The sequence below is a fragment of the Triturus cristatus genome, chromosome 2_2, assembly GCF_964204655.1.
Source record: "Triturus cristatus chromosome 2_2, aTriCri1.1, whole genome shotgun sequence".
Classification (NCBI taxonomy): Eukaryota; Metazoa; Chordata; class Amphibia; order Caudata; family Salamandridae; genus Triturus; species Triturus cristatus.
This window is the reverse complement of record NC_140582.1, coordinates 1,206,469,521-1,206,495,063: the sequence shown is the minus strand read 5'-3', so window position 1 is coordinate 1,206,495,063 and position 25,543 is coordinate 1,206,469,521. Positions and strand designations below refer to the sequence as shown.

Sequence of the window (25,543 nt, the reverse complement as noted above, 5' to 3'; positions counted from 1 at the left end):
GAAAAATGCACAGATTGTGCTGCAACTGTTTATGACCCATTGTAGCTGGCTCTTTATATAGTGTACTGAAATGAAGTACACTGTGCTGAGAGTCCAGTGAATCCCCAATAGTTATGCATAGGTAAAAGCAGGAAAAATCCAATGTTCTTTTTGTGGTAGTGTGGGAAGCTTCTCTGTGATTTCTCAAAGGCTGGAGGTACTCCGGGGTTCTTAGAGACCTTTCAGGTTTCAGGATGACACAGCAGTGACGATTGTCAAGTGTTGCTTGCAGCTGGCAGTGTTTGGCGCCTTTTTCTTCTTCAGCAGGGCTTCAGTTCTCGAGCAGCAGGTCTTCTTTGTCCTTTTCTTCTTTGGTCTGATAAATCCTAGGTTCAGGTCTCAGGGATATACTAAATTTAGGGGTGTTATTAGGGGAGACAGGTAGAAGCCTATGGGCTACTTACCTTTAGGGTGTCTATACCTTCTACTGGCTACTTCTTGTGGGAAGAGGCACTACTCAAGCCCTGATTGGAGGTTTTCCTACCATCCCAAGATGGTGGAAATTCAGGAGCAGGGTTTATCTTGTGTTTACCTTGCCTGCCCCACCCTAGGGCTGGCGCAGGCTAAGGGGGGACCCTCCTCCTCATCTAACTAATTTTCCCACCTTTGCTCATGCCAAAAGTAGAGCAGGAAAGGGGGCTTGGCCTCCCCCACTATCTGGAGGTGCCTGAGTTGTATTTCAAAGCTTTCCTCCCATCCTGTCCTGGCAGAGGTGTGTAGCACCTCCGCCCAGAGCAGACTTTGTCTCTCTCCTCAGAGAGAGCTGACCCATGAGGTCAGAAACATGTCTGGTGGTGGTAAAATTACGAAAACCAGTCAGAACCACACCAGTGTTTGGTAAGTTTTCAGGGGATCCTCTAAAAGGGTCTCCTGTGTGAATGTATTAATAAATCCATCACTGGAATCAGTGAGGATTAATAAGACAAGATGTTTGGTACCAAACACCTTAGAAATCAGTGAAGCTATCATGGAGCTATGAAACTCCTGTTTACAAGTATCCAGCTCATGCACTCTTTGTGGCTTCCCTGTTCACTTACAACATCACAGAAGGGATTAGACATTGTAGGGGCATGTCTGCTCCTGCTGATTTGTCCATACATAGGATATAGTGCACCTTAGGGCTAAAGGCCTGCAGTAGGGCAGACGCACCTATATATTATGCGGTGTATGTGTTACCCGTCTAAGTGCACCAGGGCAGACGCACCTATATATTATGTGGTGTATGTGTTACCATCTAAGTGCACCACACAGAGCACCAGTGTCTGCACGTCCAACAATGACAAACTTATGCAACCATGCCTAACTACTACATGTCTTTTTCTCTTTTATGTTTGTCTGTGTATGGTTGATCATTAACTCAATCCAGAATAATCTTGGTTCCTCTCAACACGAGGGTCACCAGACTTATAATGTTTTTAATAATTTTTCACATTTATACCCTCTGGATAGGGTGGGCCTTAGCGCACCCATACTGCCGCGGTTTACACCACTTTCTTGGTCCTGACGAATGCCTGATTAATCATTACACATGGGCAGAAACATGTTGACCACATTTTAGTGGACATTGCTGAACAATTTATTCAGTACTAATGTCCTACACCTTGTTTTTATACATGTCTGATTGGCTCTTAATAAAATTTATTTTTTACACAATCAAGAAATGTTTAAATCACTCTCACTAATCACTGAACACACACTACCAGCTCAGCGGTAATTCTGCTGTTGAAGCACACCAAGGTGGCACTCGGCCTCTCCTGGTGGGGCCCGATGATGAAGCATGTCACCAACTAGGTTGGTGAGTTTGGGCTTTATTAAGGACTTCGTTGGATTCTACTGTTGTGCTCTACTTTCAAATAGGCACACTCTTTCGTAGTTATGATTATTGTATGTGGAGGCGTGGCACACAGGGCTGGGTGCAGTCTACTCTTTGTATTTTCCTGCACCAACACACACAGCCTGCAGTGGCTGAGAGCATAGCCTTGGTAAGGGGGCCCTGAGGTGGCACAGCAGTGCTGCAGCCCCAGAGGACCCTCTTCAGCACCCATGCCCTAGGTACCAGGGGTACCACTTACAAGGTACTCATAGGGGTAACTGAAGTTGTGCCAATCATGGTACAGTTTTGGGAAAAGAGATCTGGCCATAGGAACCAGGTTAGCTAACAGGGACCCAGTTCACTTACAGTTCGAAATCACATCAGGCAAAAAGTGGGGGCTATTCATTTCCTACACCCATATTTAATTTTGCGAGCCGACCTATGAGCAAATTCAGTTTGCAAAATACTGAATCGTGGGGGTTGCAGATCTACCTGCCTAATTAATAGTCATTATTAAGGTTGCATTTATCATAAGACCCCCTGTGATTAGCTACAGTCACAGGGATGAGGACCTGCAGGCACAATTCCTGTGATCACAATCTAAAACAGATTTTATTTAGGCAGCCCAGCTTCTTTAAATGACCTGAAGTTTCCACACATTTCACAAAGAGAAGGAGTCGAAAGAGGGCACGTTTCCTTTTATGAATACATTACCACCTCAGCTTAGGAGTCGTTAACTGACTCATGGTTTCAACCTCCATTTATACATGGGCTACTGATTTGAAGTTTGGAAGGAAGGCCCCGAACAGGCCTTTTACAATGAGTGAATCAATAATGATTTCTTTTTTTTTCCTTTCTTTTTTCTTTCTTTTTTTCTTTCAACATGTTTTATTAAATTTTTTAAACAGGAACACATTTGTAGTTCTGTAACAGGGTTTGCATCGCTTTATCCACTCGCTTTTTGCCTATATAATTCTGTACATTCCCTACCTGTCTTAACAATCAAGAAGGAAAGGAAAATAGAAAGGAGCATAAAAGCAAGGGATGAAAGAAGAGATAGACAAACAGGCATACAGGATTTACAATGCTTATACATTACGTCTGACATTGGATGGGACCATTAGGGCCCAATTACATTCTTGCTAGGGTTAAACCCATTTTGTGGTTCAGAAAATGTTTCTGAAAATGTAATTTAGCACGAATTCTAATAGATTCAAACCCAGTATTTTACACAATAGGAGATCTTGCAACTAAAAAATCTCTGTCCCTTAGTGAAGAGCAAATCACGTTAAACAAATGTATAATGCCATACAAATATTTTTCAAAAGTCTAACATTAAAGAGAAGTTAAGGTTGCTGCGGGTGTCAATCGTGAGTCGTGAAATTCACATGTTCAATATTTTCATGAAAACATATGCATTTAAATAAAATGCACATCAGTTCCATCAAGATATTAAATAACATAAAGGCTGTCTTAAATGTCCAATATGATTCAAAAGGGGCATATTCTTACAAATACATAAAATAAGACCTTATTCTAATGATAAATGTATGTAAAGTTGTGAAGATTTAAAATATTTCCAATATGCTCTAGCTGGGCATATGACAGCTTCTTTGTATAGTCACTTCCGGCCTTGACTTTTGTTCTGCTTTTTTACCACAGTGTAAAGGTCGGAATATTTTTTCAACTCTGGTCAGGAACGGAAACACCAAGCTTTTGAAATTGACATTTTTACACCAGGGCACAATTAATTCACGAAACGATTGAGAGACGGAGGGACTGCAGGCCGAGAGAATGGAAGATGACCTATATGTGAATCTTGAACTTACTAAGGTGTGTCGTCATCCATCTGGTGAGTGCAGCATGACATACAGGGCCTCATTTATGGGATTTTGGCGCAGAGCAGAGCAGCAAAGCACCTTGCAATGCAGCACACATGGAAAGAGGAAAAAACTACTATAATTAACATATTTCTCCTTGTTACGCCTCACTTCGGGAGCCAGAGGGATATGACACTTCTCCAGGTTTAATCACATTGTAAATCTGGGGCAGCGTCAAACACCATGGGTGTAGCATGAGAAAACCTATTGCAACGCCAATGGAACGCCTCCCGAGCGCAGAATAGGTCGACGCATCGAATATAGCTGCGTCACCTTACTGATGATACATGAGGCCACCCAAAGTCATGCAGGGTGGCTTTGCGTGGCTTCATTAATCTTGGCACAGTTTTCTCATCAGTAATTTTTCAACAAATGTTGCAGTGATATCATCAATTATGTCATAGAAGATGTCATGAGTAATGTATGATCTGCGGTAATTAGCAGTGAATGCCGAGGGCATGATTTATAGTTACTTGAGATAACGCTAATTACAACTGCTGAATTTCTATGGTTGTGTGTGTGTAAGATCTGAACCTATGACGTTCCAGTACACTTTGCTTTTTACTGAATTTCTAAGTTTTTTTTAATGCTATTTCCCAACTATAACGTCCAGGTAACCTTTGATTTTTCAGGGAATTTCTATGTTTTGTAATGCTATTTCCTAATTATAAAGTCCCTGTAACCTTTTTTTTCAGTGAATTTCTAGGTTTTTTTTAACATAAAGTAACATTTAATTACCATACATTATTCCAACCAACGCCTTTGGCCCTGCGTATGAGGGGGTGGGTGGTTTGGCTACAAGGAAACCCCCATAGACAGCCAACCTGGGAGGGTGGCACTCAGCCCCCCTCCCTGGGCTGTTTTCAGCCCCGTGGACTCCGTCCCCCTGAGCAGAGCACATTTTGTGGTGGCCGAATTTGGCCCTGGGGACCCAATCGCCGAGGCCCGGTGTATTTTTTTAGGGGAGGGGGCATGTGGGCCCCCTCCCAAGGCCATTTTCAGCACCAGAGAGCTCACCCCTTGGGATCCACCACTGTAATTATGGGGGAGGGGAGCACGCACACCCCCTTTCCCAGGCCTAGTTCAGCCCTGTGGACCCCATCTCCCAGGACCCTGACATATTGCAAATGGGAGGAGGTCCATGGCTCCCGACCCCAGGCCGATTTCAGTACCGGGACCCCATCCCCTAGGGCTCAGCACCTTTTTTTAATGGGGAGGGGGCACACAGCCGGGCGGTAGCAACGCGGGTACCTGCAATATGTAGGAAACCAGCTGGGGCGGGAGGGGCCCCAGGACTCTACCCGCAGCCCTCAAAGTATTTCTTGGTGGGTCCCAAGTGGACACAGGGACACCCACCCATAATAAAGAGAGGCTCCAAAGATGTGGTTCTCTGTCCTATTAAGGCATGGGGAGGGGGATCGCTGGCTCCTTCACCTTTTCTGTTAAATTTGGCTTCAGGGTTGGGGTCCCTGGGGCCTAATGTGGATCCGTGAGGGGGCACTTGGCACCCCTCCCCTTTTTTAATTGAATTTATCCTAGGGGCCTTAGAGCCCAATGATGCTCAGGGAGGGGGCCTTGCACCCCTCTCCCCCTAATCTAAGTGATGTTTGGTGGGTGCCCCCTGGGGGCACTGGGGCACCCACCTCTATTGTGGCCACAATAGGCTTGGTGAGTGGGGTACATGACTCCCTCCGCTTTTTATTGGAATTCAACCCAGGGGATGTAGTCCCCGGTACCTATTAAGGCTTGGGGAGGGGGGCTGCATGCCCTGGGGGTTGTGTGAGGCGTGGGGTTCGCAACCTTCATTGGAGTTTGCTGCCATCGATGGGCTGGCCACAGGCAAGGACCTGTCACCTATCCTCCGCTGCATGTGGCAAGGCCCTGTGGCTAATTCCCAGCTGCACACAGTGAAGGGTGTGGACAGTGTGGGGCTGGCTGCCTCAAGGTGGGTTGACTGCCTGGGGGATTTAAAGCAGGGCCTGGCCACAGGTCAGACCCTGCAGACAACCCGTTCGGCTGGGCATGACAAGGGTTTGGCTTTACATATAGTACAAAAACATTACTTTATGTTAAAAAAACTAGACATTCACTGAAAAACATTGTAACAAGAGCTCAAGTTATCAATTCTTCAGAAAATACAGAAAGAGGTATATAGAGAAAGGGGTGTATTTTCAGTGATTGGTTTTCTTGTTGCAGCAGTAATTGGCTGTATTAGCTGTCAGTCAATAAAATCGCACTTTCAGAAGGCTTTAATGTTGTCTTTGAGACTTTGCTGTTGGTTCTTAACCCTTTCGCTGCGGCGGGAATTCCGCCGCAGCGCTGGGGGGCTCGGGGGGGCAGCGCGGTGGCGCTGTGCTCATGACGGAGCCGCTCCGTCATGAGCCACGGTTGAGCTGTGCTCATGACGGAACAGTTCCGTCATGACTCCGCCCATTTGCGTTGTCCCCCCGCACAGGCGGGGAAACAGCGCCACGTAGGCAGAGCGGCCGCCAACGGCCGTGACATGACGGAACCGTTCCGTCATGAGCACACGGCCACCGTGGCTCATGACGGAGCGGCTCCGTCATGAGCGGGGAAGGGGTTAAGTAGTTCTTTTGTTTCACTGCAGCAAAGTGCTAATGAAATCCTGCTGCTTTTCTGCTTTTTTCTGCATCATGTGCTGTGTGCTTCTCTGCAGAGAATATGCACACATTGTAATACTGATAATAAGCACGAAGTGGAGAATTTCTTTTTACAGGATGATGATGTAACTCATGTGCTGTGCACTCTTTGAATAATGACACGTTCTCATGAAGAAGAGAAAAGCAGTATCATCTCAAGGCTTCTTGTTGCCCCAGTAAGGCATATTTGGGGGCCACTGTTTGTAACAACTTTACATTTTATTACACATTTTCTGCTTTCCTATTTCACATTCCATATCTCACCCTTAAGCGTTTCAAGGTTCTCAGGGCTGTTAGGGAGATTAAGTGAGCTATTGCCCAGGGTCACATGATGCTGAGCTGAGCTGCTGCCTGCGATTCAGCCACTCTAGCCACTGCGCCACACCTCTCCACTGAAGCCTTAGACAAAACAGTCTTTAAGATGACACTGGATAAAGAAGGAGAGAGTCAAAGGTGAGGTAGGCACATAGGGAAAGAGGTTGCAATATTGAAACAGGCAGAAGTGAGCTAGAGGTAGAAAGGTAACTTTCCCTGACCACCTCTTGGAAGATGGGGGCCTGGTGCAATTGCTCACCTTGCAGATGCCTTAAAACATTTCAGGTCTTTTTAAAGGGAAACATCTTCAGAAGTGTGTTTTATTGATGTCATCTACATTCCTTAGATGTGGGGACAGTGGAAAATGAATTTACAATGTATGTGAGACATTGGGTTATTGGTTGAGGGGGGATGTGAGCCACAGAAATCACTAAATAAACCTGTGCTTAACCCTCTGGTAGCTTGGAACAAAGCAGTCAGGCTTAACTTAGAGGCAATGTGTAAAGTATTTTAGCAGGACTCCATCAGTGCTAAAGTTTGTTAAAGATTTTAGTGAAATCTAGCTCCTAAACAATCAAAGCGTCAGCCATGGAATCTAGTTACGCAAGACCGAGTCAAAACCAGAAATTATGGCCAACTGTATCAAAGAAGTTTGCATTCGCAAATTGTGCGAATCGCTAAATTCACCCGTTTGCAAATTCAAACTGGCCTTTCTGAAAGTATTAAAGGGTTTGGCATTCGCAATTTAGGTAATCACAATTTTTTGCAATTACCTAAATTTAGAATGCAATTAGGGAATCGCAATTTGCAAATCCCGAAAACACATGTAAGAAACCTTTCCTAAATGTGAACTGTGCATTTCGGAAATGCTATTACCATCAACTTCAAGTGGATGGTAACCATGTGCATGTAGCCTCAATGTTGCCCTTATCCATAATCCGACAGGCAGACTCGCAGCAAGGCGGATTTGGTGCTATAATGAGCAGAGAAATCCTAATTGGGTCCTATGCAGGAGGTCGTTATCCTCCAGAATACTAGAGAGCCGCCTATTCAAGTGCTTCTCTGCATTCTTAGAGACAAGTGGTAGAAGTAATATAGGTTGATAGTTTTCAGACTTAGAGGGGTCAAGAAGAGTTTTTTTTTCAAAAGACACCACCATGGCATTTTTCCACTGATATAGAACACAGCTGAAAGACAAAAGAGAGACAGAACATGGTGAATTATCTCGCAAACCTGCTCCAAGATGGAAAGAGAAATTAAGTCTGCCGGGGAGACTGATTTAGTGGCAGAGCATAGTGATGTTAATTCCTCAAGTTGGATAGGACAGAATTGCCGGAGCGTGACACTGTCAGCAGAAGAATCAACCATACCTTCAGCTGCTTGTGGTTTCAAGCTTCCACCTGGAAAGAGATATACATGTTCTCCACTTTTTCTGAGAAAAAAGTGAACAGAGCTCTCTTCAGAATGGAGAGATGACGATAAGACTGAGGATCTTAAAGTGAGAGATTTAACTGTCTGGAAGATTTCATGAGAGGAATTATTGCTGGCTTCAATTTTCTTAGAATAATACTCAGCAGTACTAAGTAATAAGCTGGTGATCTGCTTTTTGTGCCACCTTATAGTCACCTATGCAGCCTGGATCATAGATTCTGCACCAGAGGTGCTTGAGCCTCTTGCATTACATGTTAAGGACAGAGGGGCTTATTTATGAGCCCTTGCATCACTTTTGCGCCGCCGGTGCTTCACTTTTTGTGACGCACCAGTAGCGTAAAAAAAATGCACTATGTTGCGTCATATTTACAAAGTGACGCATCTAGGTAGATGCGTCACTTTGTAAACCCCTGAGCCACATTATACCTGCGCCAGGTATAATGTATGCAGGGTGGGCGTTTTGACGCAAGTAAGCCTCGTAGAAGTGACGCAGTGAAATCTACGAGATTTCACTGAGTCACTTCCAGGACGCAAATGCGTCAATATTTTACGCCTGCCTCACAGCAGGCGTAAGACTGATGCAGACACATTTGAATAGGAACTTGCCCATGTGAAATGACCCACTGATGGAGTTGCGTCACGTTTGTGACACACTCCAGCAATGCGTCATTTTTGTGCCTACAGATATGTCAGAAATACTGATGTATCTGTAACTCCTTGCGACATGATGCGTCATACTGTAAATATGAAGCATCCAGCATGTCGCAAGGAGGGTGCAATGAAAAGTGACGCATCGCTGCTTTCACGCAGCGATGCGTCACTTTTCATAAATGAGGCCCTAATGTTCATTGTTGAACCATCCTGCTGAGGGCTTGTGTCTCTCTGCCACTTGTTTTAGAAGAAGGGCAATACGATCTGGTGCCCGTCTAAGCCAGTCATCAAGTTGTATGCTGGCTTTATCTACACAGCTGGCCGGAGTAGGACAGGGATTCTCAAGAGCTTTATTGAGCCTCTCAGGGGTCACTTTGGACTATTGCCGTGCCCACATGGGGGCAGAAGCGTGGTTCACTGGTTTCTTGTTGTGGAATATATGTGTGAGAATGGCCAGTGGGAGAGGTGGTCGAGTTTCAACCTATGGTGAACACAGGGTCAAGAATATGCCCTAACCTGCGTGTAGGGGTGAGAACTAGTTGGAGAAGCTGTAGGCTCCGCACACCATTGACAAGAGCTATAACTGCAGGGAAGTTGGTGTTTTCAATATGGACGTTAAAATCACCTCATACCAACAGATTGGAGTAGTGCATACCTAGAGGGCACAAAGTGTCAAATAGTAGGGTGGAAATCTTTGCCAAGCGGCCTGGGGATTGATAGATAAGAGCTAATGACAGAACAATGTTTTTTAAGGGAACCAGGGAAAAAAGGAAGCTGTGCAGCTGTGAATAGAGAGTTCAGAGAGGGTACATTGAAGATCTTTTTAAAAAATGTTAGCAATTCCACCCCCTCTCTGTAGCTGCCTGTCCTGACTAACAATAGTAAAGCCTTGCAAAATGGCCTGCAATATATCCGGGGAGGAGCCTCGTTGAACCAAGTCTCATTCAAACAGACGGCATCTGCAATATGCTCCTCAAGGAAGTCATGCACTTCAACTTTGTGCTTTGCCAGCAATGTGCAGTTTAGGAGGAAAAGTTTAAAAGGGTGGTGAGAACAGGATACTGGGCCTGTTCCAGCTGCCAACGACATAGGGGTTGGGCGCAGGAACCTGTATTAGTCCCAGCAGCAATCCATATTACATAGGGTCAGTGATCCAAAACAACATATTGGCAGGGTAGGGCGTAGACCCAATAATTCATGTTTAGTATATGGGAGGGGGTCTGACCTGAAACAACCAGGGGTCTTGTCCCGTGATGCCATCTGGGCATGGAATGGCATGGACGGATGCCGACGGGCTGTCTTCTGGCACGCCTTTGGTTTGCCAGTGCCCAACCCAGCACCTTAGTTTAAGTATCTATGGGGCATATTAACAAGGCGGGCGAATAGCGGCGATAATTTCATCGCCTTATCAGCAAAGACACGCTATCGCGTGTCTTGCTAACTTAGCGCCCGTTTCCTGCACGCCTAACTTTGCATCGCTAATGAGATGCAAAGTAGGCGTGTCTGTGAAACCAACCAGGGGAAATATTACGAAGGCAGCTTCACGATATTAACAAGGAAGGGTAGCGATTTTTTAAATCGCATTAAGTATGCCTTAACGCAGGAATTTAACGTCTGTTACATTTCTGACTAAGGCATACTTAACATGGGCGGTGGATTCTGTGGCTAAGACCACATGCCCTATCATCTAGGATATCGCCATTTTCCATGGTGGAAAACGGCGATATCCACACTATCTCTGGAATTGTTATCGCCTCGGTGATGCGCGTTGTTAATAACACGCTAACTGGGCGATAAATTCCAGAGATAGGCGGCGATAAATATGCAAGCGCTAAGCGCACTTTGTGATGTTTATTACCGGCCCTTGTTAATATGCTCCTTAGTTGCATAAAGACTAGACTGCTAACCTAAAGATGGTGGTCTGAACTCTTCCTAGTCAGCATGGTTTGAACACACCACTGTAGACTAAATATTAAATCCAAACCTCTCCAAGCTGTTAAGCATGCCCCAATAGATTTTTTCAATGCCCCCAATAAAAACTATTTTTGAATAAAGTGCAGCAAAACGTTTAGAACAATGTTATCGGAATTGTGATTAGTAGCATAGGAAGGATATTATTAACGTATTCTTTAGAGTACAGATAGCAGCAGTGCATGTGCAGAATATAGCCCTTAAGTGTCTAGTGCAACAAGATTAACTGTGTGGCAGCAATCCAACTGTCACTGCGCAGTACGCTTGTTTAAGTAGTCAAGTTGCATAGTCACTAGACCGATAACCTAAAGATAGCGGCCTGAACACTTCCAAGTGTAAGTGGAGCTGTACTCAACTAAGAACCCACATCCTGCTAAGATGGCTCATCCTGCCACCATCCACTCCCCCTAGTGTGGGGCTATCTGGGAGGAATACACAAAGGTCAGTTGCCAACTACACCTTGTCATGTAACCCAAGAAACAGGCTGGAGGCACCAAATGATTAGGATAAAAAATGCCAACTTTCTAATAGCCAAACAACAACGAATACCCTTTCTGATAAATATTTTGTCAGCACAATTTTTGAGATGATCAAGTTTTTCATTTTGTTGACCTTGAAGCTGTTTTTATAAACCTTAAGTTATTTTGAACAGTAAACATGTACACTTTCCATACTCTTTGGACAACTGCAGCACACTTTTGTCAATGATATAAGCCCACAAACAAGGGACGTAATCATTAGTCATCCAACAAAGTAATATCAAGCCACATTACAAAAGACACAGTTCCATTATACCAGTCATCAATTCAATAAATGAATGGAGTTGTCCTATTCTAGTCCATTTCCTAAAGGAAACTCTTTGAAAGTGTGCATTCAAATTGCGACCTGCCTCGTGAATATTAATGAGGGAGGTCTATCACGACCCCTTTAGGAATCGCTAAATGTGTCAAAGACACATTAGTACATAGGTGCTTGCGATTTCCTGATAGTGAATTGCAAAAATTCGCTATTAGGAAATCACAAGCGGGAATTTTTTTAAATGTAGCCAAGATCTCCTCACACTGGCGGCACTCGAAGGGCGGCACCTGCAGTGCGCGCTGCATTTGTGGAAATGAGGGTTTATCACAGTGTATTATGTGCGCTCCAGCTAAATAACAAAGGGACATATAATCAAGACAGGCGATAAAATTATCACCGCTTTAGCGGCAGAAAACTGCCGCTAAAATGGCGATAATGGGCTTGATAATATGCTCTATGGAATTCCATGTTAGATGTCCTTCACATGTAACATGGGCTTCAATTGGAATGCCATAGAGCATATTATCAAGCCCACTATCGCCATTTTAGCGGCACTTTTCTGCAGCTAAAGCGGCGATAATTTTCTCGTCTATCTTGATAATATGCCCCAAAAAACCTCTGGACCCATTTAGTTACTGCATCTCACAATGTTTTTTTAAACACACTAGTTTGCTTTTAGTAGAAGTGCTTATTTTAGCACATTATCAGGGAAATGATTGCATCAGCATTTGAATGGTTTGCTTCTCTCTTTCACTACTGAGCTCTTTAACCCTTGATTGCCTGCACGAAAAAAAGATCAGGAACAACATGGCACTTTGCATTTCTCAAGTGCCACATGCCATATGACACAATAAGCCATTCCTAACTTTCCAGCAAACACCTTCTTGCATTGTGGTGATATTGTACTGATATCTAACACTGGCTTCATGCAATCAAGCAAGCATTTGCAATGCACAACCTTTTGTCTTTTATGTAGTGCAAGTTTTATACTGAGCAACACAACAAAGGTGCATGAGCAACAACAGCACAATATTCCCTAACATAAAAATTAAAGGACAATTGTACACTCTCCATAGAGAGATGTAAACATGCAATAAGTGGAACACTTCCAGAAAGAAACAGCCAAACTTCTTCTGAATACATAGGATGATGAAACCTCGCCTACCATGTGTAGTTTGTTTCATGGATGGAGTCTAGCATTAGGAAGCATCTGTGAGTACCGTTGTTATACAGTCCCCTACCTATGGGTTCATTAACATGGGTAAGGCATTGGGCCAGCTGTATCAAGCATTTATTGTCTTCGCAAACTGCGAATCAGCCTGCTTACAAACACAAAAGAATGCTTTTCCGGTGTAGCATACCATTTTTTGCGATTCGGTTACCTGTTACCGAATCGCAAAATGGGTTTGCGATTCGCTATTTGGAAGGGGCGTGTCTAGGGCGTCCCATCCAAAAAGCGAATCCTAATGGTATGTGTGAATGTTTTGAGACTGTGAATGCGGTCGCAAAAACGTTTGCATTTTACAATCTACTTCAAGTAGGTGGTAACCCATTCGCAAACGGGAAGGGGTCCCTAAATGACCCCTTCCCCTTTGTGAATGTTTGTAAAAGCATTTTTAAGAGCAGGCAGTAGTTTTCATTTTTCTTTTTGAAAAGCATATTGTTTTCCTTTAGGGAAATGGGCTTCTTTACAAAAGAAAGATTGCTTTATTTAAAAGCAATCACAGACATGGTGGTCTGCTGATTTCAGCAGGCCACCATCCCTGTGATTTTTGCACTTCCTAATGGATCGCAAATTGGGACCTACCTCAATAATATTCATGAGGTAGGTTATTTGCGACCCATTAGGAATCTCAGAAAGTGTTAAAAACACTTTTTTGCATGCCGTTTGCGATTTCCTAATTGCAAAAGTGCAAGGATTCGCAATTAGGAAATCGCAAAACGGATTATTGATACATCTGTGTCAACATTTGTGTGTAGGAGTGACTTAAATTGTTTTTATTACCTACCACAAAATTAAAAGTATTAGGTCTCAGTTGACCCTGTGACATGAAGATGTGTTACCGACATGAAGTGTGACAAGATCTTCATTCTTAAGAGACACCTCATTTACAGTCAGCAAATGTTTGATTCTTTGAATAAAAATACTACTCTGGCCTGTGTAGGTGATTCTTAATAATTTGAAATGGGGAACAACCTTTACAACGCAACTTTTACAACGCACTACACTTACAACGCATTTTTTACAACGCACAATCCATTACAACGCATGACATTACAACGCAGGACACTACAACGCATTTTTAAAAACTACCTTTACAACGCATTCCATTACAACGCATACTACCATTACAACGCATACCATTACAAGGCATAATATAGTAATATACTATCCAACACTTACCCTACTGTTGCACCCCCTGGAGTTAGAATAGTAATTTTTACCCCTATACTATCCAACACTTACCCTACTGTTGCACCCCCTGGAGTTAGAATAGTAATTTTTACCCCTATACTATCCAACACTTACCCTACTGTTGCACCCCCTGGAGTTAGAATAGTAATTTTTACCCCTATACTATCCAACACTTACCCTACTGTTGCACCCCCTGGAGTTAGAATAGTAATTTTTACCCCTATACTATCCAACACTTTCCCTACTGTTGCACCCCCTGGAGTTAGAATAGTAATTTTTACCCCTATACTATCCAACACTTACCCTACTGTTGCACCCCCTGGAGTTAGAATAGTAATTTTTACCCCTATACTATCCAACACTTACCCTACTGTTGCACCCCCTGGAGTTAGAATAGTAATTTTTACCCCTATACTATCCAACACTTACCCTACTGTTTCACCCCCTGGAGTTAGAATAGTAATTTTTACCCATATACTATCCAACACTTTCCCTACTGTTGCACCCCCTGGAGTTAGAATAGTAATTTTTACCCCTATACTATCCAACACTTTCCCTACTGTTGCACCCCCTGGAGTTAGAATAGTAATTTTTACCCCTATACTATCCAACACTTACCCTACTGTTGCACCCCCTGGAGTTAGAATAGTAATTTTTACCCCTATACTATCCAACACTTACCCTACTGTTGCACCCCCTGGAGTTAGAATAGTAATTTTTACCCCTATACTATCCAACACTTACCCTACTGTTGCACCCCCTGGAGTTAGAATAGTAATTTTTAACCCTATACTATCCAACACTTACCCTACTGTTGCACCCCCTGGAGTTAGAATAGTAATTTTTAACCCTATACTATCTAATACTTACATTAAATGCAATTTAATATTATGCGTTGTAATGGTATGCGTTGTAAAGGTAGTATGCGTTGTAATGGATATGCGTTGTAAAGGTAGTTTTTAAAAATGCGTTGTAGTGTCCTGCGTTGTAATGTCATGCGTTGTAATGGATTGTGCGTTGTAAAAAATGCGTTGTAAAGGTATGCGTTGTAATAGTATGCGTTGTAACGTCATACATCCATTTGAAATGATACACAACACACGATATGAGTGAGGGCAAGGGTCGAACTGGAACATACCATACATCTTCTTTTTTTATCATGCAAGAATATCATATGGTAATGAGGAAAAGAGAAGAACTAGATAATGTGGTAATGGGAACAGTTTGGCAAACCTCTTGAGAAGAAATATTATTGATACGAATGTTGAGTACACTGACAACATTTCTTATTAGCAAAGTTCAAACAATTCCCCAATCCATCAGAACCAGAGTCATGGTGTATCCCGACAGAAAACACCATTCTTCTACCTTTTCTGGGAATGATTCCAGTTAGGATACAGCATGCATCTTCCACACTGTCACCATGTTTAAATATCAAATGTTCCCACCTTTAAGTATTCATTGCATTCCAAATCCATTTCACAACTGCTAGCAGTTTTTAGAACCTGAACGATTGCATGTGTTAGCCACATTGATTTAGCAATGATTTTTTACCTATTTCATTTAGCTTCATTTCCATGATAACATTCCAAGAATATTTTATACAAGTTGCCTGTTTTAGTAAGCCTTTCTTCAACATGTACTCTGGACATTCTGTTCAATGCTAGAAACAGTACACAATATCCTAGAACTTATGTTGCCTGTTCCAGAGACAGCTTCTAACATCCAGACATAGCATTACATCAGAGATGTGCTTCTTACACAGTGTGGTTTTAATATGTAAACGATGCACTGACCTGGAAGGGGCAGAGGGGCATTCCAGCTGAGACCATTTTGGGACAATTGCTGTCTTTGACAGTACCTTTGCTGGTGCTAATCTATAGGTTTCCCATTCTCATTGCAGGTTGACTCCTGACATTACTTCAGGTATGGGGCTAAGGCTAATCCTTTAGATGGGGCAGGCAGGAGGGTACACCTGTTAGACTCTTCATACAGTCTTAGGGTTACTTGGGAAGCACAAGAACCTCTAGAACATCTAGAACCCATGATTGCACTGTTTATTATCTTTACCATGTTTATCATGCTATTTACTTTGTTTTGTTTCATCTGCCTAATTGTCGAATCTCATTATCTTTATACAAGACCATGATTTTTTCAATAGCTATATTGAAAACATATTTTATACTTCTGTTGTGTATTGCCTGAGCATGCATGTGTAATACAACGAAAGGGTGATATCTATTTCACCCCATCAGGGTTAGGGGTTTGGGTGAGGCACTGTCAGCTAGTCAGGGAGTTGGCTGCTGGCTTCTGTTGGCGTGGAAGAACTCAGTCCCCCATATTCTGAAGTGCTATCATCCTAATAAGCAGTCCTATTATCATGGTAGAAACCATATAACATGGGTCACCAACACACAAGGCTCAGGTACTTTTTTAAAGGGTCACCTGAGTAGTGTTCTCATGTTTGCCAAAGGTGCCCTATTCACCTTAATATAGAGACATCCATCGTGTTATGTATTATATCCACCTGAGCATTATGGGAAGCACCTATATTTGTTTGTAAGTTGTTCAAGATTGAGCATTTAAAAGGATGCCCTTGTTAGTACTTTCCTTCTCTGAATTCTATTATCAAAATGGCGAATTCAGTTATTATTCCTGTCAGCGGCAGACATGCTGCCACACAACATTTACGGTAAAATGAGCTTGCTCATGGGGGTGGAGAAGTTTTTACTAATTGGTCACTTTTACTGCGGTCAATGCCAACACAAATATATTTCGTACATACACAGTGGACAATCCACCAGGCCAGTACAGACCATGCAAACAACTAGAAATACCACTAACATACCAGTAACATGAAAATTGGTTCCAAGGTGCCATAGCACACGTTGTAGATAGTATTAGAATTGGGTCCCCTCCGCAATGACGGGGCCACATGGCAACGGTTAGCTGGCTATACACCATATTCCAATATACAAAAATAGCAGTGGGCAGTCTGCACACTTTATATAATCACATAGTTAGATTTTACAGACGTTTAATACAGTTTGTTATGCACATTTTAACAACTGCCCCAGCAAGGGCTGCTCCAGCTATCCAACAACAATTGGCTACACCTAGGATAAAGCCAGCAACAATTATTTCTATTATGGCTAAAATACCAACCAGATTGGAGGCAATTCCATTGTGGATCGCATAAAAAACAAACCAGCTTGAAGCAGTGTTTCCCCATATGATACGCAAGAAAAAACATAGAATTCTCACAATGTGCTTGCTACTTCGGATGGTACAATCAATTGACGACTCTAACACCTGGGCTACTGTCTTCGCTGCAATATATACCATGACACATGGTACACCATGTCTTGCTATTTTAGCAGGTGTCCTAAAACAGATGCAAAACTAATACGGGGCCGCCCGGCCCTGGACTTGGGGATATAACTAATTGGCAACATTGCCACTGTCTCCTCAATTATTTTAGGAAATATTTTTGGGTTTCGAAATTTTTGAAAAAATTGTAATGATTACATAGATATAAATACATAAGATTATAATTTAACATTTTAAATTCAGAGAATATTTTTGTCACAAAAAACAAAGGGAATAAGAGTTACAGAAGGTATTTTATAGGATATGTAGAAGAGATTATGAGCGAGAACAACTTATAGCAAGTAAATAAATACATATATTTAATTATATAGGTAATAATTATCAAAAATATAAAATATAGAATTAAAATTAAGGCGTTGATTCCGATTCGGACGTAAAACGTACCGACTGACACGGACCGGGAACGGAGACCGACCGACACAGACCGGTACCATACAACCCGCGCAGTACAATGCAACACATGTGAATTACAACCCACTCGCACGGAAAACAAGCCGCACGACCAAACCGCACGCAAATCAGTGAGTCGCCCGTAAAATGACCGTGAATCGTACCGACAAACACGCATCAGGAATTGACGTGACCGAAACGTACACGCGATGCAAGAGCCACACAGTATGATACAATACGTGTGAATTGAAACTGAGACCGACTCGCACGGAGCACGATCAGGGAAACCGAGATGCACAGCAAATAGTGACTAGCAAACAACAGACACCTCTGCGTCTGACACGTACGCCAATGTTGAAAAACAGCAGAATGTCAGTGTGACAGACTCGGGTTAGCCCGCGCAAGCCACTGGCAGCGTACGACATGGTCAAACGAACGTCTCCATCAAAAGCAAAGGAAATGTCACAAAAAAAGCACAAAAAAACTAATTACATAGTCAATAAATAAAAAAAACAGGAACAAAGACACACCCACAACTCCACCTATATAAAGGCAAGAAATCCTTACCATGATCCTTTGCAAATTACAGGCATAGGACAGCAGACACCACCACCACACTACAGAGACACAGCACAACTCACAGAACACACAACCACTACACCATTTGCACCACCCAAAAACTAAATCACATATTCACAGACAAACTCACAACCCCCACACACACATATACCCCCACACACATCAATCCCCACAACCACCCAGCACCATGCCCCCCAAGAAGAATCCAAAGTTCACAGATAGTGAGTTGGAAGTCATGATTGACGAAATACTCAGGGTAGAGCCACAGTTGTTTGGCACATTGGTCCAACAGACCCCCATGTCACAGAAAACCAAGATGTGGGAGAGGATTGTCGACAAGGTCAGCGCACAAGCACCTTGTTTGCGCACAAAGGACGATATACAGAACAGGTATTACGATGTGCGCAGGAGGGTCAAGAAGCTCATCGACAGGGAACTCACCCTGAGCAGGCAGACTGGTGGTGGTCCTCCTGCAAAACCAGCGCACTTCAGGTCCTGGGAGGAGAAGGTGCGGGCCATCCTACCGCCGGAGAGCATCTATGGATGAACAGGAATACCAGAGCCTGGTGAGTACACAACTAATTTAGCCAAAATTGTCTGGCAACACACATATATCACTGGCAGGGGCACTGTGAAACCAATTAACACCAGCAAAGCCATAGCAACGGAAAGGCAAGTATCCTGTGATGTGTATATCAGTTACACAAACACAATACCTGCCATCCCACAGTAATATGGAACTACGTCCTAACATGTACAAACCTAAAGACTAATACTGCAAGGCATTACCATAAATAACCAACAAACACAGTCATCCATTTTGCCACCACTGTCACACCACTCCACAGGAAAGCTGAGTCCAAATGAAGGAAGGTTGGGCTGCTCGGAATGTGCATTTAGCAGAAAGCATGATGGGAGTTGCATTCACAGCCAACAGTCCCCCACCCACATGTCCCTGCAAGCTCACACTGAACCATGCCCACCTCACAGGGAGTGCAAACGTACTGCCAAGATGCCTGACACTAGGCCCTGCTGTGGGGAGCACAAGGCCCAGCTGGCCTTGGGCTCTAACTCACAACAGGACACCAATGCCTGACCGCCTGAACGTAAATTGTGACTCCCCGCAATGGAAGCATGACACATGGGGTATTATCTGGCCTCAGTGGGTGAAGGAGGTTCTGCAATGACTCAAAATGCCATCAATGCAGCCTCAAAGCACACCTTCTCAGCCACAACAAAGTGCACCCTTGGGACCAATCACTCCAAAAGCAAATGCCTCGGCATCTACACTCACAGCCATAGGAACTGTAGGTATCCTTCCACTCTCTGGAGATGCAGTGCCCCTGTGGTATCCCCTGACCTGGCTGTGAAGGTGTGTCTCGTAGATTACATTTGGGGAGATGCAGACATAGTACATAGCACCAAACACACACAATGTCACCTATACATCATTGTGTTGCAGGGATTCTGCTTATACACAGAACTATGCGTAGAACCCCAGGACCTCAGTGAATTGTGGTGTACCAGAAACTCACCTCAGACCCCAGAACCCAGTATCCGGCTAGCATAAGTGTCCCATTCGTTATCCGAGATTTAGCTTGGCGGTCCCAATGAAAAGACAACCCAGAACAAGCGACTCAGTATACTCTCAGGAATGGTGGGAATCGGAAATACCTGTTCGTATATTATTCTCACATCAGTCCACAACAAGAATCAACAGAGACACGGTGAAAAGAAAAAGAGTTTATTTTTATAGACCACGTGTCCTAAGATGCAGTACTTTGGCTAATACAAGCAGACAAATGATTACAATCAAAACCATCAGCATCGTTACAATACCATAGAATATAAAAGGGGTGATCATGTTATAATGACAGTGGATACTACCACCTTCCCTTTACTAAGAAGCTAATATTACTATAATGCTAATAGAAGGTCTCTTAGGCTTGAATAGGGGACCCCATACCTCAAAGATCAGCTTAGTGAAATCACATCACAGGAGCATCAGGAGTCTTCTCGCAGGAAGGCTCGTCTTCGGTCTGCCTATTAAACATGATGTCTGCAATATTAAAAGCACCAACTTTCAGGTATTTGCAGCTGCCTGTGTGTTATGGCTAAATAGTGGGTCGATCAACCTAGAGTGGAAAACATGCATTGTCTAACAACCCAGACTGTTTGTCACATCATGTACAGACCAAGGTCGCTGCGCAGAGCTCGGGATGGTAACAACAGATTGCTTCCGTGTGAGGCAAAGCTCGAGTCAGCAGTTTGTTTAAGCAATAACATGTAAACGCAGTGTCGTGCGCAAAAGCAGCAAGATGGCTTTCTAACATCTAACGTGGTTATGCTAACTTAACAATGTATGTACGTATTTAAGGGCATCCTTACTGCATGCCCCCTTGATCGAAGCACTATCCAGTAGGCAAGAAAATAGAGAACGCAGAGTTCAGTTTCGACAGAGCAGAACAAGACGTATACAATTAAAAAAGTTTCAGTTCGGGCAAAGTCTGAAAAAATGAAAAATGAAAAGGAGAGAAAAATCAAAAAACCTCAAACGAATAATGGGAAGAGAAAAAAATTAAAAAGAAATACTGCGCCGGGTAGCAGTCGAAAGGCACAGGTAAAGTTCAAGACATGGGAGCAAAAACAAAGTGGACGACAGTTCACTTAATCCATGAACGTATATGCAGCATACGTGGCAATTGCTTCCAACAAGAAATCGTTTGCAGAGCCACTAAAAGTTTCAGCCATCCAATTAAGTAAAGAAAAGGAACATACATGTTCTTCAATAAGCGGAGCCTCTAGCACAATCAGAGGGCAACCGAACTGTTCCTCCAGATAGCTCATATCCAAGAAGTCGTAGGCAGCCCTTGCGATGTCCCAATTACCCAGGATACCATGCGCCGCACCACAGGCCATAATCCGAACACCAGAACAGGCAAACTCGTGAGACACCAAGGGCCTCATCAGTCGATCATAATCCGGCACCGGAGACACCGTGTTGGTTAAGCACAAATCCAGAGGCCATTCAAAGGGACAATCTAGGCAGTGAAAGACAGGCTGTACGCAGGTGAAGTAGGAGTACCGGAAGGATAATCCATACGCCAGGCTCAAAGTCGCCAATGGCAGCGTACCATAATAATCAAGCATCCTGTCACGAAGAAGATGCAGACGGGACAGGCTGTCGTGTGGCACAGAAAGAGCAGCCATTCCGCAGTATGAAAAGCAAAAGCAGCACACCTGCCACCAGCGCCAGAATCAGCGGAACACCTCCAAAGACGCTCGAGAAAATAGAATGAAAAAATGCCGGAATCACACCAAAAATAGTTTGGAAAGAGGTCACGAGGCCTGAGCCCACAAGCTTAAATAACATGAGCCAGGCCGGTTGTGGACGAGGCATTGAAAATTGTTTGGATCAAAGCTCCAAAATGCAGGGGGAGGTCAGTATTCAAAAGCGCCTGCACCTCAGTGCGCGTATTTGCAACGTGAAGGACAAATGTTTCACGGGAGGAAGTCAATGGCACCTCCTTTTGGGACAATAGAGACCTTATTCTGCTCATCTTGTTGAACTCTGCTTTCAAGGTCGGAATCGAAGGCCAGATGGAAACATCCAGCCGCCCTTGCGGGGGTGAAAAGAGAACATTATTGCAGCAGACCACTCTCTGCGATACAGTTACTATATAGGGGATTCCCACTAACATCCCGCAGCAAGCTTCATTATTCAAAATCAAATAACTACCGTTTGCAAGCAGCGTGAAAGATGGTGTAATCACTGGCACCGGGATACCTTTGAGGACGCAGGCCAAATTCGGGGCGTGTATATTACAAGCACCGTGCAACTGAATGTGCCTACATACTACAGAATGATCAGGGGTCGTTGTACACTCCTCACCTTTCAGATAAACTTCAGTACCATCCCTAGTACATCTAAACGTAAAAGGGAGAGACCAAACCTCATGTATGAAGGCGGTACCCAGCTGTTCATATCTACCCAGAGCATAGTGTTTCATACAGGACGTAAACTTAAAAAGCGCGAACGGGAGAGTGATCAACCCATGTAATAACCACACTGCGGAATCCAATTCCGCCACAGAGAAGGGTAACGGCTCCAATTTTTCAATATGTAACAAGGAATATGTAGCATCTTTCATGGACATGAACTGCTGTTTGTCAGTAAGGTTAAAAGGAAGAAATAATGATGTTGTATTCAGATAGTCCCAGGGGACCTTCCCTGCCTTTAACGTTTGTAATGTCCATGCAAACTGCATGACAGAACGCAACTGGTTTTGACCATGATACAATACCGACATATCATCATGTACAATATCAACAATAGAAGAAACAATATTGTCTAATGTATAAATTCGAGAAGAAAGAGTGCTAATGCTGTTATCAATAACTGCTAATACCTTTTCCATATTAGCTTGATCAATAGCTCTCAATGTTGGAAGCCGCCTCAATTTGCGACAATTTCCATACTTCGTTGTAAATAGCATACGCCCACCTTTTGGTTCTGCCACCCACAGGACCTTTAACAAAATCATTCAAATCTATTTTGTCATGTAATTTTGATAAATGAACTTTGACAGATGCCAAGGTGGAATGTCGCAGCCAGGACTGACATAATTTCCCTACAGAGTATGTAGTTACTGTATGTGACGACTCAAACCGAGGGTCAACGCGTTCCTGAGTATACCCCGGTTTCAACCCTAGAAAACGACGTTGACAGGTATCAGAACTGCTTTGCCAAATTAACCATCCCTCACTACTAAATTTCGAAATATTGAAAGATGTATTAGAAACCAATGACTGCAAAGCAGGAACGGACAGATCTGTGTGGTTATCCCAATGGGGGTAAGCGCCAAGATCCGGCACAGAAGGTGAATTCAGTTTTTTAGAAGTGGCCAATCTGAAACAGGTTGTTTGGAAGATGGTTGCATTTAAAAACAACATATGATTTGGTACGAGACAGGCACGGTGTAAAGCTTCAGTTCCCTGAACCTGCCACGGTTTGGAACCCCAAACCGACTTAAGATCAATAGTAGCCAGTTCAATAGATGGTACTGAAGTTTATCTGAAAGGTGAGGAATGTACAACGACCCCTGATCATTCTGTAGTATGTAGGCACATTCAGTTGCACGGTGCTTGTAATATACACGCCCCGAATTTGGCCTGCGTCCTCAAAGGTATCCCGGTGCCAGTGATTACACCATCTTTCACGCTGCTTGCAAACGGTAGTTATTTGATTTTGAATAATGAAGCTTGCTGCGGGATGTTAGTAGGAATCCCCTATATAGTAACTGTATCGCAGAGAGTAGTCTGCTGCAATAATGTTCTCTTTCCACCCCCGCAAGGGCGGCTGGATGTTTCCATCTGGCCTTCGATTCCGACCTTGAAAGCAGAGTTCAACAAGATGAGCAGAATAAGGGCTCTATTGTCCCAAAAGGAGGTGCCATTGACTTAAACATTTGTCCTTCACGTTGCAAATACGCGCACTGAGGTGCAGGCGCTTTTGAATACTGACCTCCCCCTGCATTTTGGAGCTTTGATCCAAACAATTTTCAATGCCTCGTCCACAACCGGCCTGGCTAATTTTTTTAAGCTTGTGGGCTCAGGCCTCGTGACCTCTTTCCAAGCTATTTTTGGTGTGATTCCGGCATTTTTTCATTCTATTTTCGCGAGCGTCTTTGGAGGTGTTCCGCTGATTCTGGCGCTGGTGGCAGGTGTGCTGCTTTTGCTTTTCATACTGCGGAATGGCTGCTCTTTCTGTGCCACACGACAGCCTGTCCCATCTGCATCTTCTTCGTGACAGGATGCTTGATTATTATGGTACGCTGCCATTGGCGACTTTGAGCCTGGCGTATGGATTATCCTTCCGGTACTCCTACTTGACCTGCGTACAGCCTGTCTTTCACTGCCTAGATTGTCCCTTTGAATGGCCTCTGGATTTGTGCTTAACCAACACGGTCATTGTTGAGCTCGTAGCCCAAAAACAACACTGTATATTCCGCGATGTGAGACTTCGCAAAATTGAATTTGTAGCCATAGTCAGCAAAACTCACTATAACATTGTCGACTCGAGACAGATGTGGCATCAGCTCATCATCCGTGAGGTAGATATCGTCAACATAGGAGTACGCGTCGGGGTCTATTCTTTCTAAGAGAGAAACCATGCGAGCGGAGAAGACGCCAGGGCTATTTTTGTAGCCCATGGCCAATCTCGTAAACTGTTTTTGTTTTCCGCCCGTAGTAAACGCCGTCCACTGGCTACTCAGTGTGGACAGGTTGTGGCTAAAAAAGCCATTGGAAATGTCAAGTGTCGTTTTAAATCTTTTACGCACGAGACTGTCGACAAGAGCCGAGCTGTGTGTATTTTGTACCGCGCAGGTCCGGCAATGGGAATTTAGGTGCCGGTAATCCAAAACTAAACGGTACGAGCCGTCAGGCTTCGTTACAGTGAATAAAGGGTTATTCATAGGGGACACACAAGTTTCAATAACACCCTGATATTCCAATTGTTCAAGGATCGCCGCGACGTGTGGCCTAGCTTCACGACGCATGGGATATTGGGGTTGAGGCTGGGGCATAGACCGCAATGGAATCTCATGGCAGGGGGACAACCGGTCCCATCCCACCTGAGTACGATATACCGCCGGCGCAAGCGCCAGCGCCCACTCCTCAGCGTACACTCCAGCCTGGTCCTTAGGCACCGTGTGCGCAAAGGACGGGAGGATGACCTCCTCCCCTCTAGGAGCTTCTAAAATGAAAGCTGGGGGCCAATCTGCCTCCGCTAGGAGGATATCATAGGTGGTAGTCAGATTATCCCAAAAAATCCCCTTTATTGTACGTTGTATGTCACCCTCAATTAATAAGACTATTTCATAAAGTCTGTCAGGGGGAGCCACTCTGGTGTCAGCTGTCTCAACTGTAACCAATATATCAGTTGCTGTCGCCGCCAGAAATGGACGCAGAGCTTGACGGACTATGGTAATTTCCGCTGCGCTGTCCAGTAGCGTCAGCGCCCATGTCCGGTTCCGAAGCTGTGTCCGCACTATCTGAGGCATACCTTGCCGTCAGAGCAGCCACTTTCTTCTTCTGAAACGGGGGTCTTTGTCGTGCAAGTCGTCCTGCTTGCCTTTACCCTCAGTCTGTCGGGGCTGGTCACGTGGTTGTGGAGCACCCCGACCTTTGCCACCGCCTCCGCCACCGG

The 25,543-nt window shown here is 44.0% G+C and overlaps 1 protein-coding gene across 4 annotated transcripts in view; it reads left to right on the top strand.

Moving 5' to 3' along the window:
• Positions 1-3,558: 3,558 nt before the first annotated feature.
• The window catches only part of LOC146863399 (C-type lectin domain family 4 member F-like), a 657,369-nt gene continuing 635,384 nt past the window's right edge, over positions 3,559-25,543 (top strand). For all 4 annotated transcript variants that reach the window (XM_085642825.1, XM_085642826.1, XM_085642824.1 and 1 more), the window contains exon 1: positions 3,559-3,704. In XM_085642825.1, the coding sequence (XP_085498951.1) occupies positions 3,647-3,704 (58 nt within the window). In that variant the 5' untranslated portion in view covers positions 3,559-3,646. The remainder of the gene's footprint in view (positions 3,705-25,543) is intronic.